The sequence below is a fragment of the Leopardus geoffroyi genome, chromosome C1 (genome assembly GCF_018350155.1).
Source record: "Leopardus geoffroyi isolate Oge1 chromosome C1, O.geoffroyi_Oge1_pat1.0, whole genome shotgun sequence".
In the NCBI taxonomy this organism is placed as follows: domain Eukaryota; kingdom Metazoa; phylum Chordata; class Mammalia; order Carnivora; family Felidae; genus Leopardus; species Leopardus geoffroyi.
Window position 1 is genome coordinate 63,295,559 of NC_059328.1, and position 16,576 is coordinate 63,312,134.

Below are 16,576 nucleotides of genomic sequence, written 5' to 3' on the forward strand. Positions count from 1 at the left end.
CTCCTTCCTTGCGGTGGCGTTCTTACTAGCTTTCACAAAAAGCTAGCCAAACCTTGGACAGCTTTACAAATCCCCCAACACTGTAACATCACACCCTACCCACTGCGAACTCAGGGTCTAACAGGAAGAGAGGGTGACTTTAAATAGAATTCCTCAGGCAGACATTCACGTCCAACATTCATTCTTTCTAGAGCCAGGAGCTTTAAATAAACTCAATTTATTTCCAAGGACACGGTCCACATCCACACACGTGGGTAGCAATAAATAGCCTCGAGAATATTCGGGAAGGTCGAATTTACCTAAGGGATTTCCCGTTTGTTTTCTGAAACACAGCACATACTATGGCTTCGGCCGAGCTTTCGAGAGTAAAATGTACTTGTAATACTTAGGCAGAAAAAACTTGATTGGTAAGTTTCTGGGACGAGGCCAGGGAGAGCATCTTACCACCAGAACTGGCTGGGGACTGCGCACCCTAGCCGCCCTTTCACCCAGATTCCCAACAGGCCCCGCGCCGCACTCGCTCCTCTTCCTTAGGTGCGGGTCCACCCTCCAGCTCCCGCCGCCAGCCCCGCTCGGAGAGCCTTAAAGCCTTCCGCGTCCTTGAAAGGTCGCGCTGCCGAAACTCTGTGGGCCCGAGGGAAGCGAAGCCTCTTCCGGGACCATCCCTCGGGACATGTCGGCCAAAGGAGGTCGTTAGACACTCTTTCCCAAACCGCCCAAGATCCTACTGGTCCGCGCTGGCTCGGAGCGAGCACGCAGCCCACCACCCCCATCTTCCTTTTCCTTTACGGTACCCTTTTTAGGCTACCCGTTCCCCACCCACATCCACACCAGCGGGCGGGACCAGGGTGTGGGCGGGACCAGACGGGTGTCGCTCCTCTGGGTTGGAGCACCCCTTAAGAGTCCCGGAGCTGCGCAGAGAATTGGAGACCGAGCAGCAGGATCAAGAGTCAACCATGGCAGCGATGTTTAGGCGATGCTGCGGGGTGAGAAACAGCAAGGCTCGGTGGGGTTGGGGAATGGTGGTTGTGGCGTTTGGAGGGGGCTGGGGGGGGCGGAAGCTTGGGACGAAAAGAGGTGCTTCCCCGGGAGAGTAGGAAGCTGTGGTGAGGAAGGAGCTTTTCGGACGCCTTGGCCTTCCTGACCTCACCGTTGGCTGCGGGCCTGAAGTCCGGATCCTCGCCTTGCTTTCACGCTTACCCTCTTCTCTTATTATCCAGTCCGGGCTTTCAATTTTGCCCTATCATCTTCGCAACTCGTAGGTTCCTTGTAGGCAATCATTTTTCTGAATGTCCTTCATTTTCCCTCTGGCCTAGGAACTCTCCATATAATTCCCCCAGGAATCTCACCCTTTCCCGAAAGTAAACTGTGTCTAAATTGGGCAGGCATCTCAGAACGAGCAAAGGCCATGTTTTTGCAGTATATTTTGAGAAAACTCTCTACTGGCTTTACGCCTCCAGCCCAAGAAGAAATCATAAAGTAAATGTCATCATGCTATTGATACATGATAGAAAGTGCAGATTTCAGATACTCGTATCTTGACTGCTTGCAAAGTTACGCAGGAAAAGGAAAGTAGAGAGCTGCTTCTTGGGGTACTTAATGTTTTTAATAATTGAGTTAAGAAAGTTATCTTCTTGGCCCCCAAAAAAGTAGCTTTAGAATTTATAATAATTCTAATGGATTGCTGCCCAATATTTGTTATTGCTATACACGTTAATGGGCTCTGAAGGCAGAAATCTGGGCATTTTAAAAATTATTTTTAGCTCACACCAGAAAAAAAAGACCCGATTTCTCAATCTCCAATAAGGTATATAGAAAAACCTGATCCAGAAAACTTACACAGCTGTATCTCATCTTTGACACTCCCATAAAATTTAAGATTCTTACGTTCCTAAGAAATGGGCGAAAGCGTTTAATTATAATTGTGCTGGGAGGGTACCTGGGTGGCCCAGTTGGCTGAATTTAGGACTCAATTTTGGCTGAGGTTATGATCCCAGGGTTGTAGGATCCAGCCTGGCATCGGGCTCCATCCTGTTTGGGATATTCTCTCTCTCTTTCTTCCCCGTCCCCCAACACCCCACCTCTGCGTCTCTCCCCTGCTTGCTCACGAATACTGTCTTGTGCTCTCTCTCTCTCTCTCTCTCAAAAATACATAAACAGTTTTAAAAATACATAGTTGTGCTATTATTGCAGAATTGATGCTTGACTGAGGTTGCCATCTCTTGGAGATTTGGAATAACATTGTTCTGGGCAGAGATCCCAAAGTAATAAAATCAGTATTTATATGGCATTATGCTTCCAAGATATTTTCTTATTTTAATCATCTCAACAAATTATCCAGTAAGAAAAGCCTCATTTTCAAAGTTTGAAAAGAAGCTACAGGGAAGTTTGTAATTGGTCCAGGGTCTCAAAAATACTTGGGGAGTCTAGACACAAACCATTCTAAATCCAAATAATCTACAATTTCTATATTCTGTCTACTAAGCCACCTCTCTAAATGGATAACATTATTATATCATTAGATTGATGGGGATTGTCCCCAGGGTGTAGCTACTTTTATATTTTATATAACATTTTCCTGAAAAATAATATGTAAACTTTTTATAAATTATTTTAAATCCATTAATAATTTTCTTTTTTATTTCATTTTCATTTTTAATTTTTCAATTTTATTTTAGAGAGCGAGAACGAGTGGGGGGAGAGGGGCAGAGACAGAGAGAATCCCAAGCAGGCTCCACACCAAGGGTAGAGCCCAATGTGGGGCTTGATCCCACAACCCTGGGATCATGACCTGACCCGAAATCAAGAGGTAGACACTCAACCCACTGGGCCATCCAGGTGCCCCTCCACTAACAATTTTTGTATTTAAAGTCTCAGCAGACTTACTTATTTTGTGAGGTCTAATTTTTGTTCAGTAGTATGTAAACACACACTTAGAAGAGCCAAGTTTTTTGGTCTGATTTTTGTGGAATGTTTTTCTTTTTAGAATGTAATAACCAAATAGGAAACTTAAACTGAAAGAACAGATAGCAAGGTGGTTGATGGTATGAATTCTCTATAGTAAAAGCTACAGTTAGAATCCTGGTTCTACTATGTAATAGCAGAGTGACCTTGTCCAATTTCACTTGACCTTTCTGAGTCTCACTTTCTTCATAGGCAAAATAGGAATAAAAATAGTGCCTTAATCCTAGGCTTGACTTAGAGATTCAGTGAATTAATTGTGGAATGTGACTGTAAACAACTGTAGGTTTCATCTATGATGTTTGAACAGTAAGCATTAGAGAAACCATGTTTTACTGCCAAAATAAATTTAATGAAAATTGCAAAGAAAATATGTATTTTTATACTCTGGTTATTCTTTTCAAAATTGTATAAAGTGTTATTATTTTGAAAGGGTATTCACGATATTTGACTATCCATAATGTCACGTTAAATGTAGATGATTCTCTTTGTAAGCTGTGGTCATCTACAAAATAGACAGTTTGTTTTTACAGATTTCGAAAAATGTAAGTTCAGTTCTTTTTTTTTTTAAGTTTATTTATTTATTTTGAGAGAGAGAGTCCAAGCAGGGGAGGGACAGAGAGAGAGAGAGAGGGAGAGCGAGAATCCCAAGCAGGCTCTGAGGCTGACACTGGAGCTGGACTCCGAGCTCAAACTGAGGAACTATGAGATCATGACCTGAGCTGAAACCAAGAGTTGGATACCTAACCAACTGAGCCACCGAGGCTTTCCACCATTCTTTTTTTTTTTAATTTTGTTTTTAAATGTTTATTCATTTTTGAGAGACAGAGTGCAAGTGGGGGTGGGGCAGAGAGAGAGACAGAGAGACAGAAAGACAGAGACACAGAATCCGAAGCAGGATCCAGGCTCTGTGCTGCACAGAGCCCTACACGGGGCTTGAACTCATGAACCATGAGATCATGACCTGAGCCGAAGTAGGATGCCTCACCGACTGAGACACCCAGGCATACCAGCACCCCTTAGTTCTTAATCTTTTAGTATATTGTTCAGTTTCTCTTTTCTTTGGAATATTAGAATTGCCTATGGATATTTCCATCAAATACTTTGAAGCGTAAACTGTGTGATTTTGCTGTCCTCAAACATATACTTGGGAGTTCTAGTATGCTTTCCATTAACTTAAATAAATGCAAATGATTACTTTCATGTATATTCAACTATCATGAGTATAATAATGGATTGCAAAGGAATAATGCATGTATATCTGATTATACTTTTTTTGATGAAATATGAGTATATTCCAGATATTAAGAAAAGTAGCCTATTAATAGTTTAGAACAGGGTTGGCAAATTTTTTTGTAAAGAGACAATAAATATTTTTGGCTTTGTGGACCATGTGGTTTCTGGCAACTATACAACTATGCTGGAGAAGCAGCAATAGACATGGTGTTCCAATAAAATCTTATTTACAAAACTGGTGACTGCCATAGTGTGTCTTAGAATATTCTAAGAATGCTTACAGACAGCAGCAGAAAATAAATAGAACTAGTTTTAGGCTAATTTGTTTTGTTAAATAGTAGAAAATGGAATCCTCCAAGGGACAATTCCCAAAGGCATACCTGCAAGGCTCACCTGGGACAGGGTATCAAAGCTGATAGACTACACCATCCTATTGTTGCTCTCTCCCCAGCTTCTCAATCACAGATGTCCTAGAGCTTGTATGTGAGATTTCCAGAAAAGCGGTCCTAAGTCTGATACTACCCCTGACTATTATTTGTCTTAGAGACACTCCACTTTAATACTATTGATTAGTTTTATTTTCATCACTTAAAAAAAAAAATCTCTGCAATACATGTTCAGACATCTGGTATGTGGCTTATTTAATATACAAATCAAATTATAGTTGAAGGCATTTAAGTAATGACTTATTGAATATAAACCACACAAGTTGCTGTACTCACTTGTAATTGTCAGTATTCTTTTATTTAATGTTTAATTCATCCAATTTATTTTAATAAAATTGTCCTTTACAGGTCCTAAAAAGTCTTTCTCGTTCTGACTGGAGATCACAGCATACAAAAACTGCCGTACAACGTGAACCAGGATTGGGATTTAATTTTGGTATGTTTTGTTCTGTCTTTTGATTTTAAACATAGTTGTTGTATATATGCCGCCCTGTATATGTATTTGTCTGGAATATATGTGTTTGTAAACATTTAGTAATGTCTAGTAATGAATAGAGCCAGTGACCATCCACAGATTGTTCAGTCAGTCACACCCATTCTTCCTGATCTCCTTTTCTTTTTCAGCCTAATATCCTACACATAGATCTGCGTTAGCAGGAGACATATATATCTGTGCCCTTTTCCCTAAGTTTGTAGCCCTAAATAAACAAATTTACTGATTCAGATAGTCTTCAAGTTAGAAATTTGAATGCAAAAAATATGTTTTGAACATTTAGATACACAGTGCTAGCTTCCTGCTAATAAGCCAAAGCCTGTTTTGGCCCTGCTGTATCTGCACTGCAGTTTTGATGCCAATTGATAGGTTTAAAGTCTGGGATCAGGGAGTCATGTGGTGTTGGAAGGGAAAGTAGTAAGATTTCTCTTCCCCTTTCCTCTCTAAAATGAAGACCCTAGGCAAAAAAATGGATGCTATTTTTAGCATCCATTGTCTCCTAAAGTGCTTCTTGCTTCAAAATTATTACCTTTCTTTTAGTTGAAATCCATTATCTTTGGTTTCTTGATCTCAGAAAATAGGTAAAAGGCAGCTCAGATAACTAACTCCTAACCAGGTACAAATGACAAACTCAAAGCTCTCTAGGGTTATCATTTTTGTTTTTTATTTTTTAAGATTGTTAGCTTCTTTATAATGTATTTTAGAGTTAAAAATTTCAAGCCATGTGAGGATAGGAGCTTGGGCCACTGGGTTTTCTTTCTTACTCTGTTATTAACATAGGTTAAGTATAAGTGCTATTTAGTTTCAGTTTGTCACATACAGATTCATAGTCAGTAGCAAGACACCAGCAGGAGAAATCTGTGGTGGTGTGCTGGGTAACTGGATGAGATAGATATAGTATTTAGGAGGGAGGCTGAGAAACTTAAGAAAAGGAATAGAGATAACGTCTATGAGCAGTTGTATCCAGTTCTTTATAAAGTGGAGATAATGTCTATAACACAGGATTTATTTTAAGATTAATATATATGTAAAATCCCTAGTACAGCATGACTGTATTTAAGTAGGTTCTCAATAAATAATACAAACTAGGTCTCTGCCTTCCCTCTCTTTTTATTCACCTACAACCTTAGTATCTGCTGGCCCCAATGTTAAAAGTAAATTGTGGGGCACCTGGGTGGCTCAGTCAGTTAAGTGTCCAAATCTTGATTTTGGCTCAGGTCAATGATCTCAAGATGGAGGGATCGAGCCCTGACAGCACAGAGCCCACTCCAGATTCTCTGTCTCCCTCTCTCTGTCCCACCCCCATCAAAGTAAATAAACTTAAAAAAAAAAAATTGTGATGTAGAGAACAGTGACTGAAACTCTACATGTATACTTTTACTGCTAACTCATTGTAAGACTGGGGCTATCATTTCCTCATTCTGGGCTTTTGTTTCCTTATCTATAAAATGAAAGATTTGATTTTAAGGCTATTCGATTCAACACCAAAATTCTCATGTCTTTTACATTTTATTTCTCACATCCCTATACAAATGATTATAGTCTTGAGCATGTTTGCTCATTCTTATCTCTTTGCTTTTGCTCTTATTTTTCTTGCCCAAAATACCCTCTATCTCTTTTGAATCTTACCTATCCTTTGATGTTGGATGCAATCACATTAAAACCCTGTAACAGTGTGGATTTAAAAAAAAATGAATATGGGAAGGGGGAAAAAAAGAGAAGAGAAGGAAACAAACCACAGACTCTTAATGATGGAGAACAAACTGAGGGTTGTTGGAGGGAGGTGGCTGGGAGATGGGCCAGATGGGTGATGGGTATTAAGGAGGGGACTTGTTTTAATGAGTACTAGGTATTGTATGTAAGTGAATAATCAGTGAATTCTATGCCTGGAAAAAAAAATTACATGGAAAAAAAAAAAAAGGGAAAAAAATGCAAATGACTGGCTCCAGTCCTCAGTCCAGCCACCTTATTCACTCCATTCATTTTATAACAACAGAACCTCATATTTTATGTAATTGAATTAGAGTTTTATGTTATTGTTAACTTTTGAGAAACAGTCCCACATTTTACTAGTTGCTTTGTGCTAATTTTATAACCTTAAATTATCTCAGTTTAAAGGAAGAGTAAAATTTGAAATTATAGTGTTGGGATTCTTACATGATACTTTGTGTTGCATCCACACAAGTCCTGAAACAGAATGCTACCGGCACCAGTGACAGTCACAACAAAGTATACTGCAGTGAGACGTAAGGCCGAGCGATTGGGACTGACACTCTTTTTTTTTTTTTTTTTTTTTTTTTTAATTTTTTTTTTTTGTTTGTTTTTCAACGTTTATTTATTTTTGGGACAGAGAGAGACAGAGCATGAACGGGGGAGGGGCAGAGAGAGAGGGAGACACAGAATTGGAAACAGGCTCCAGGCTCTGAGCCATCAGCCCAGAGCCCGACGCGGGGCTCAAACTCATGGATCTCGAGATCGTGACCTGGCTGAAGTCGGACGCTTAACCGACTGCGCCACCCAGGCGCCTCAAGGGACTGACACTTTTAATCAGAGTGCGGCCTGGAACAGCCAGGATTCAAAGTTTTTATAGCCTACCACATCGTCTTATCTTCACCTGGAAACAGAACAAAGAAATAGTTCCCAGATGGGGTTGGAAACAGTTCAGACACATCCTTGCCACAATCCAATCAAACATTAATCCAGTTGATGATCCTTGAACCTTTGGTCCCTTGATTGATGATAGGATAAGGCTGTTATCTCTTAACCTACAGTGTTAAAACAAAGCTGTTATTTCTCAAGGCTACAGGTTAGCCCTAACACTACAATTGAACCCTTACATTTTGGAACAAGTTTTGCTGGATTATGGTCTCACCGAGCATGTCTCATCTCCCTAGACTGATTTTTGAGATCAGAGCATGTCTTACATATTAGTTTCATTTTAGTGTTAGTAAACATTTGGTAAATCTGCTTAGGAACTAGTAATAAGTAAAAACAAAATTTTTTTTACCCTCACCAATTGGAAGAGAAAAATGAGTTTATGTCTGTTACCCCTTGGTAAAAGCTAGAAATCTTAACCTACCTCCTTTGGTACTTGTGTTGACATAAATTTGTTTATATTATACAATGAAATCTTGCTAGTCTGAAAGTGCATTGTGGTCTTTGTGGTTTATTTGTGGACTTTCTGGTTAATCAAGGATTAAAGACTCCATTATAAATTTTTACATACTAATATCATAGGACTTTTTTCCTCAGCTCATTGTCTTATTTTAATGTTTTCTAAATGACTTTCTTTTAGAGCTCACTGAACAGCAGAAAGAGTTTCAAGCTACTGCTCGTAAATTTGCCAGGGAAGAAGTAATCCCAGTTGCTGCAGAGTATGATAAAACTGGCGAGGTAGTTATGTGCATTTTAAGGAGAAAAAAGTTTTTTTTACATTTTTATAAGATTATATAATTGAACTATCTAGATTTTAATGTAACTTTTTTTTTCTTTACCTTTCTCTTTCCTTTTAGTACCCTGTGCCCCTAATTAAAAAAGCATGGGAACTTGGTTTAATGAATACACACATTCCAGGGAGTTGTGGTAAGCTTTGTACACATTTTTTTACATTTTATTTATTTATTTTTAACGTTTATTTATTAATTTTGAGAGACAGAGAGACAGAGCACAAGTGGGGGAGGGGCAGAGAGAGAGGGGGAGACACAGAATCCCAAGTAGGTTCCAGGCTCTGAGCTGTCAGCACAGAGCCCATTGCGGGGCTCAAACTCACTAACTGCGAGATCATGACCTGAGCTGAAGTCAGATGCTTAACTGACTGAGCCACCCAGGGGCCTCTGTTCTCATTGTTTTTTAAGATTATTTATTTTGTAAGAAAGAGAGAGAGACAGAGGTTACGCGCTTGAGCGAGTTAGTGGGGGAAGGGCAGAGAGTGAGAATCCCCAGCAGGCTCCCCACTGTCAGCGTGAGCCTGATAAGGGGCTTGAATTCATGAACCTTGAGATCATGACCTGAGCCAAAATCAAGAGTTAATGCTTAACCGACTGAGCCACCCAGGAGCCCCACTTTGTTCACATTTTTAATCCTAGAATGTATATGAATAGGAAAAAATTGCAAAACTCTACTTGGTCTTTCAAATATTAGTTGCCATTTATGTAAGTCATTTATGATAAAGGGCTTTTTGCCTTTATCTTTCTCTTTAGACTTCAGTATTTACCTGCTTTTAGAAACCTTGTACTAATACCTAGAGTCATTTTTCCTTTTTTAAACTGGTTTCAACTATAACTTTATCCCTAAACGTTGGTAAGTTCTCTCTAGAGTTGGTCAGTTTGTTGCAATTAATTCTACCTTTGATTTTACATTTTGTTAAGACTTTGTTTTCCTGTGAGGTTGTCACTCCTTCAGGTAAAAGAGCCAAAGTTTTGGCACAGTTGAATCAAGTTTTTACAAAATCCAGTTGAAACAGGAAGACAGGTGCAGATTACAAATAGAAAATTTTTTGAAATATTTAAAACTTATTTTGAATAAATATAATTTGTTACTGTGCTAACCAGAACACTTTTTTAGTTTCTTGTTAATTAAAATAGTTCACCTTTGGGGCTCCTGGGTCGCTCAGTCAGTTAAGCATCCAACTTTGGCTCAGGGCATGATCTCATGGTTTGTGAGTTCAAGCCCCTCGTTGGGCTCTGTGCCAACAGCTCAGAGCCTGGAGCCTGTTTTCAGATTCTGTGTCTCCCTCTCTCTCTGCCCCTCCCCAGCTTGCGCTCTCTCTGTCAAAAATAAATAAACATTAAAAAAAATTAAAATAGTTCACCTTTATTTCTGATGAGATTATACTACACATTATAATGGGCCTTAAAACATTTTGATACTACAGGAGGTCTTGGACTTGGAATTTTTGATGCTTGTTTAATTACTGAAGAATTGGCTTATGGATGTACAGGGGTTCAGACTTGTATTGAAGGAAATTCTTTGGGGGTAAGTTTCTTAGAAAATTAATTGTATAACTCAGGTGTTAATGAGATAGTAATGCTAGGTTAGGTTAGCTGGTGCAACACAATTTTCTTTAAAATGAACACAAGATTCTGCAGTGAAGGCTAGAATTCTTACTCCCAGAATTGATCATTCTGGCCCTGTCGTCTCCATACTTGTAGTCCTCCCTGTCCTTGTGGGGAAACTGTACACTTTGGCTGCTGCTTCAGTGGCAGTTTTTAGGTAAGGGCAAGGCCAAAAACCAGCATTCAAGAGAAGGATCAGGGTGGCTTATTGCCACTGCTGGCAGTGCTGAATTTAGTGAGCAATTCTTAAGAGACCTGATCATATATACCACATCACTTATCCTAAATTTAATTCTTTGTGCATGTTACTACAGTAGATTTTTACATACTATATTGACAAATCCTATATAACTTTTATGAAAATACTGGACTAACAGATTTATTTCCTCATGGTTTTAACTGTCTTAAAGGAAGAATAAAGGCCAGTTCTTTGGATTTACCCCTTGGGAAAAAGTAGTTCTCTGGTTTTGAATTATAGAATCTCCAAATTTACATACCTAATAAAAATATCTTGCTTTTTTCAATGTCACTTTTCTGTGGTAGCAAATGCCTCTTATCATTGCTGGAAATGATCAACAACAAAAGAAGTATTTGGGGAGGATGACTGAGGAGCCATTGATGTGTGTGAGTATGTGCGGCTGCTCCTTTTTCCACATTTAAAGAAGGGAACAAGGGTACTATTTCTCCTTTCCAATCAATGTGTATACATTGGGCTAGAACACATTAAGACAGAAGTTAGCAGCATATTTAGGTATAATGATGTTTCTGGGATGCCAAGAAAGTGTCATAATAATCCTCTTGCTTATTTTCAAGAGAAAGTTGTCTATTTAGGATATTTCTGGGGTTCCAGACAAGTGTCATAATCATCTCCTAGCTCATTTCCAGGAAAGAAATACCTGTTTAATGGAGCACTCTGCAGTTCAAGAACTGAGTGATTGTGTCAGGAAGTTCAGATTGAACGTACGACAATAGATGTTTGAACTAGTAATCTTTTGAACTAATAAGAAATTAATGGGACTGAAAAGTTAATCATTTTATTTGTTGAATGATTGAATGACTTGAGAATATTTATAGATTTTATTTCATTCTCTGGGCACTACTCAACAAATTTTTAAATTGGATCAAAAAAAGATATTTATAGGGGCTCCTGGCTGGTTCAGTTGGTAGAGCATGTGACTCTTGATCTCAGGGTCGAGAGTTCAAGCCCTGCATTGGGCATGGAGTCTATTTAAAAAAAAAAAAAAAAAAGATATTTATACATATATACACACACACAGAAGATCTATTTTGAAAGTTTTTACATAAGGAATTTGACTTCTTTTGTTTATCAGTTGAATATATTTTCAATCTACAGTGTGATTGTGATCCCAAAATAGAGTAAATGGTTACTAGTTTTGAGGTAAATGGTAAAAATTGGTCTGAAAGAATAGAAAGTAACATTTAAAAATCAATGTTTTTAATTTTAGGTACCTGAATTTTAGGCAAACTGCTTAATAAAAACATTTATATAAATCTCTTAATTGGTAACTTTTCAACAAATGAGAGTTTAGGAGACTAATTCTCAGTATTGTTTAAGAATTGGGTGAAAATTTAGATTGTATCCTGTAGCATATATAATACTAGAAATAGGGTAAAAAATTATAGCATAGAGATGCCTAGGAGAACCTACCCGAATGTACTGATAAGAATATTTGTAATTATTTTATTACTTATAAATTGGTATTTCTAAGATAAAAGTTTTTAAAAATAGTTCAAATATTTTAAACATTTGTTTGGCTATTTTGTTATGGATACCTTCAGTTTATGTAAAAATTATTCTAACTTCTGAATTAATAAAGGTTTACTATAGATTTTCCCCGTTTTAGTGCATAATAGCAGTAAATGTACTCAAAATATGAAGTCAAGGGTGAAAATGAAAACAGTCAGTAGACATACTATGTCTTGATCCACAATTTACACAGTTATTTAGCTCCCAATAAATATTTATAAAATTATACTACATCTAATGTGTTTTCTTTAAATTTCTTAAAAAATATTTTTAACTTTTTTGATTATAAAACCATGTATGGTCCCTCAGATAAGAAGTTAAGTGGTCTTGGGGCACCTGGGTGGCTCAGCTGGTTGAGCATCCGACTTCAGCTCAGGTCATGATCTCACAGCTCATGAGTTTGAGCCCCATGTCAGGCTCTGTGCTGACAGCTCAGAGCCTGGAGCCTGCTTCAGATTCTGTGTCCCCCTCTCTCTCCGCCCCACCCCTGCTTGTGCTCTGTCTCTGTCTTTCAAAAATGAATAAACATAAAAAAAAAAAAAAAAAGAAGTTAAGTGGTCTTCCTCTCTTATTATATTTGCTGTCAGATATTGTGTGTGTGTGTCCTTGGGTGGGCACAAACCATGCTGTCAGATATTTTAATACATATAAATGTATTTTTAATAGTTAGAGTCATATATATGCAGTTTTATATCCTGTTTAACATGAGCATTTTCTTACATAATTTTTTAAATACTGCAGTGTTTTGAAAAATAAAAAATAAATTTTATTATATTTATTACTGTATAACATGTCACCTAATGGATGTACTGTAGTATAAATTATTTCACTATTCCCTATTTTTGGATATTTAAATTCCTTAGGTTTTGGCTTTTAAAAATAATGTCATGGTAAACATCAATACAGAAGAAGTTAATACAAGGTTTTGGATTTCACTTTGCAGTACAGATACACTGTCATTGCATATTCATAAAACTTAATCTCTTGCTTGGTGCAGTCAGATATACTGTGGATATACATCCTCAGATATACTGAGGAAGCAAGTATGGAGATAAGGGCACTATAATTATTTTTCAATACCATATGGTATAAGAAAACTTTCAAAAATGAAAAGTAATTCTGTTATTGCATAGATATTATTATGTAAACTATTAAAATAATAAATTAGAAACGGTATTTCTATTTTTAAGTTTTGGGGGGGATTTTAAGTAATCTTTATTACACCCAATGTGGGGCTCAAACCTACAACCCCCAGATCAAGGGTTGTATGCTCTACTGACTGAGCCAGCCAGGTGCCCCACAGAAACCATATTTCTTTTTTCAAGAATGGAGTATTTTATTAATGTTTATTTATTTTTGAGACAGAGAGAGAGAGAGAGCATGAACGGGGGAGGGTCAGAGAGAGAGGGAGACACAGAATCTGAAACAGGCTCCAGGCTCTGAGCAGTCAGCACAGAGCCTGACGTGGGTCTTGAACTCACGGACCGCGAGATCATGACCTGAGCCGAAGTCGGACGCTCAACCGACTGAGCCACCCAGGCGCCCCTGGAGTAAGTATTTTAAATGTATACCTGAAATATATGCAGTGTCAGACAGGAACAAGTTTTTTTTTTAATGTTTATTTATTTTTTGAGAGAGACAGAGCAGGAGCAGGGGAGGGGCACAGAGAGGGGGAGACAGAATCCGAAACACTCCAGGCTCAGAGCTGTCAGCACAGAGCCTGACGCGGGGCTCGAACTCACAAACTGTGAGATCATGACCTGAGCCAAAGTCGGACGCCCAGCCGACTGAAACACCCAGGTGCCCCCAGTTAGGAACAAGTATTAAACTGTTAGAGTAAGCTTGTTATGGGTAGGACTTTAAGTAAAGTTACTTTTCCAAGCATGGTCTTAGAACCTAGAAGTCTGTAAAAAGCTTGGTAATGGTGCAGAAAACTACTGCCATAAAATAATGCATTTCCAGTGGAGCTTAGAAGTAGCTGGAATGCAACTGAAACAACACTGAATCTTGCTTCAAGTCTTGACTCAGCCATATAATAGCAATGCGATCTCATTTGGTCATTTAACCTCATTGTCTCTTCTGAAAATAGGGAGTATAGTATTTAAAAGGGATATACTAAAGATAAAACAAAATACTTGTTTTTCTAAATAGTGTTCCTTTTGCAAAAATATATTAGAGAAGTTTCCATCGTACCTAATGACCAGAGGAAACTTCATTTCTCTTTAACTGCTATTCATTCATTCACTAATTTACTCAGTATGTGAATTGCCTGCTCAATGCCAGACTTCAGCTTATAGGCATTTCACACCTCAAAGTTATACTTTTAACTAGTGTTTTTTTTGGCAAGATGGAAGCAGAGATCTAATTTTACAGTCCTCCATTAGTAATTATTTGAACCTCAAAGCATGTGGTATAGTATTTTTTTTTCTGGTTTTATCTTTATTTTCACCTCACTGCAATTTTTTAAAAAAACATGTATTATATAAACTACCTGAAATCACTCTAGAGTATAAGGCAAAAAAAATTTTTTAATAGAAAATAAATGTAGAACTTCTTTGTAAACTATATATATATATATACATATATATATATACATATGTAAGGTGGTGGTATCATCACTAATAGGTTACACTGTTGTACTCATTCATTCAAATGTCTTAATACTGTGCACCAGGGAATAAAAGTGAATAAATTTCGATCCTGGTCACAAGAAGTTAACAATCTGATAGACTCTCAGATCCTCATCCACAATGTATTAACTTACTATGCATAGAATTATGCAAATAAGTAAATAAATTATGCATAAAAATTACTAATTTACTTGATTTTTCTGGTTTGAATGGCAGCATTTACATATTATAAGTCAAACTAGTTACAATAGTGAGGATGACAAATGCCAGAGACATACTTATTAATAGGCATTAGGGATGCCAAATAGTGTACCTTTCCTACCCTCAGGAAGTGCTGATACAGCACAAGGGAGAAACACATGAATGACAATACTATATATAATACTGTGTAGTGTGATAAAGAAGAAAACAAGTTGCAGTTGAAATAAAAAAGAAGACTTCTAAAAGAGCATTATAAAATTAATTTTAATTACTAGGAAGCAATCCAGTAAGACAACTCTGAAGAATTATCTGTAACAAGCCATTTTGTATAGAAACACACAGATCCGTATACTTCATAAGCTCTAAAAACTTTGCTTTATTGGGGCGCCTGGGTGGCGCAGTCGGTTAAGCGTCCGACTTCAGCCAGGTCACGATCTCACGGTCCGTGAGTTCGAGTCCCGCGTCAGGCTCTGGGCTGATGGCTCATGATGGCTCAGAGCCTGGAGCCTGTTTCCGATTCTGTGTCTCCCTCTCTCTCTCTCTGACCCTCCCCCGTTCATGCGCTGTCTCTCTCTGTCCCAAAAATAAATAAACGTTGAAAAAAAATTAAAAAAAAAAAAAAAAAAAACTTTGCCTTATTATAGAGAAATGTCTAATAAGAATATTTCAGGGGAAAAAATTCCCACTGGTGGTTAAAATAAAATTTTAGTACTTTACAGAATTATCTTTCCTGGACAGCTCATTGATACGGTATTTTTTGTTGTTATAATGCTGAAAACATCTTTAAATCTGTAGGTAAGAGATCAATCTAGTTAACTCCTATGACACCTGAATCCCCTCTATAGCAACCCTGTCAAAAGGCCATCTTGCTCATGTTTTCAGTTTTCATGCTTGCAAGTCGAGCCTGCTGAAGTAGTTCCATTCGGGAACATTTCTGATAATTGGAAAGTGCTTCTAGATTATGTGGTCCTGAGGAAAAAGATTCTGTCATTTTTTTCATAATTGTGCCACTTCACAGTATAATAGATATTCAGTAAAAGTTCAAATGATTTCACTGTAGTTCTGTCAATTCAAATTCTCTCCCTTGGCTGTATAGCCCTTTAGATATTTGAATATAGTTATCATGTAAATCTTTTCTAAGCTAATTATCACCAATTTTTTTAATTTTTATTTTTACAATAAAGTCCCATCATTAGTAACCACACTCTGAAATACAGAGTAAATACAATACTCTAGCATGAACTGATGAGTACAAGGTTGGAGGGTTCCATCACTCTTTTTTTTTTTTTTAATGTTTATTTTCGAGAGAGAGACACAGAGAGCACAAGTGGGGGAGAGGCAGAGAGAGAGACACAGAATCTGAAGCAGGCCTCCAGGCTCTGAGCTGTCAGCACAGAACCTGACATGGGGTTTGAACTCATGAACCATGAAATTGTGACCTGAGCCCAAGTTGGATGCTCAACCGACTAAGCCCACCCAGGTGTTTCTCTATCACTCTTATTTTAGGTATTTTATTATTTTATTTTATTTATATTATTTAGATACTGTTGTAAACATAGCTTATAGCATTAGCACTGTTGACTTATTTTTCTTTTTAAGTTTATTTATTTTGAGAGAGAGGATGAGTGGGGGAGAGGCAGAGAGAGGATGGGAGGGAGAGGATCCCAAGTAGGCTCTGCACTGTCCGCGCAGAGCTGAATTTGGGGCTAGAATTCACGAACCTTGAGATTATGACCTGAGCCACAACCGAGTTCAAGAGTTAGACACTTAACTGACTAAGCCACCCA

The 16,576-nt window shown here is 37.9% G+C and overlaps 1 protein-coding gene across 1 annotated transcript in view; it reads left to right on the forward strand.

The window, feature by feature from the left end:
* Positions 1 to 513: 513 nt before the first annotated feature.
* Positions 514 to 16,576, forward strand: part of ACADM (acyl-CoA dehydrogenase medium chain) — a 34,244-nt gene continuing 18,181 nt past the window's right edge. Inside the window, exons 1-6 of the mRNA XM_045477885.1 lie at positions 514 to 986; positions 4,992 to 5,079; positions 8,432 to 8,529; positions 8,649 to 8,718; positions 10,010 to 10,110; positions 10,734 to 10,814. Of these exons, the coding sequence (XP_045333841.1) occupies positions 957 to 986; positions 4,992 to 5,079; positions 8,432 to 8,529; positions 8,649 to 8,718; positions 10,010 to 10,110; positions 10,734 to 10,814 (468 nt within the window). The 5' untranslated portion in view covers positions 514 to 956. The remainder of the gene's footprint in view (positions 987 to 4,991; positions 5,080 to 8,431; positions 8,530 to 8,648; positions 8,719 to 10,009; positions 10,111 to 10,733; positions 10,815 to 16,576) is intronic.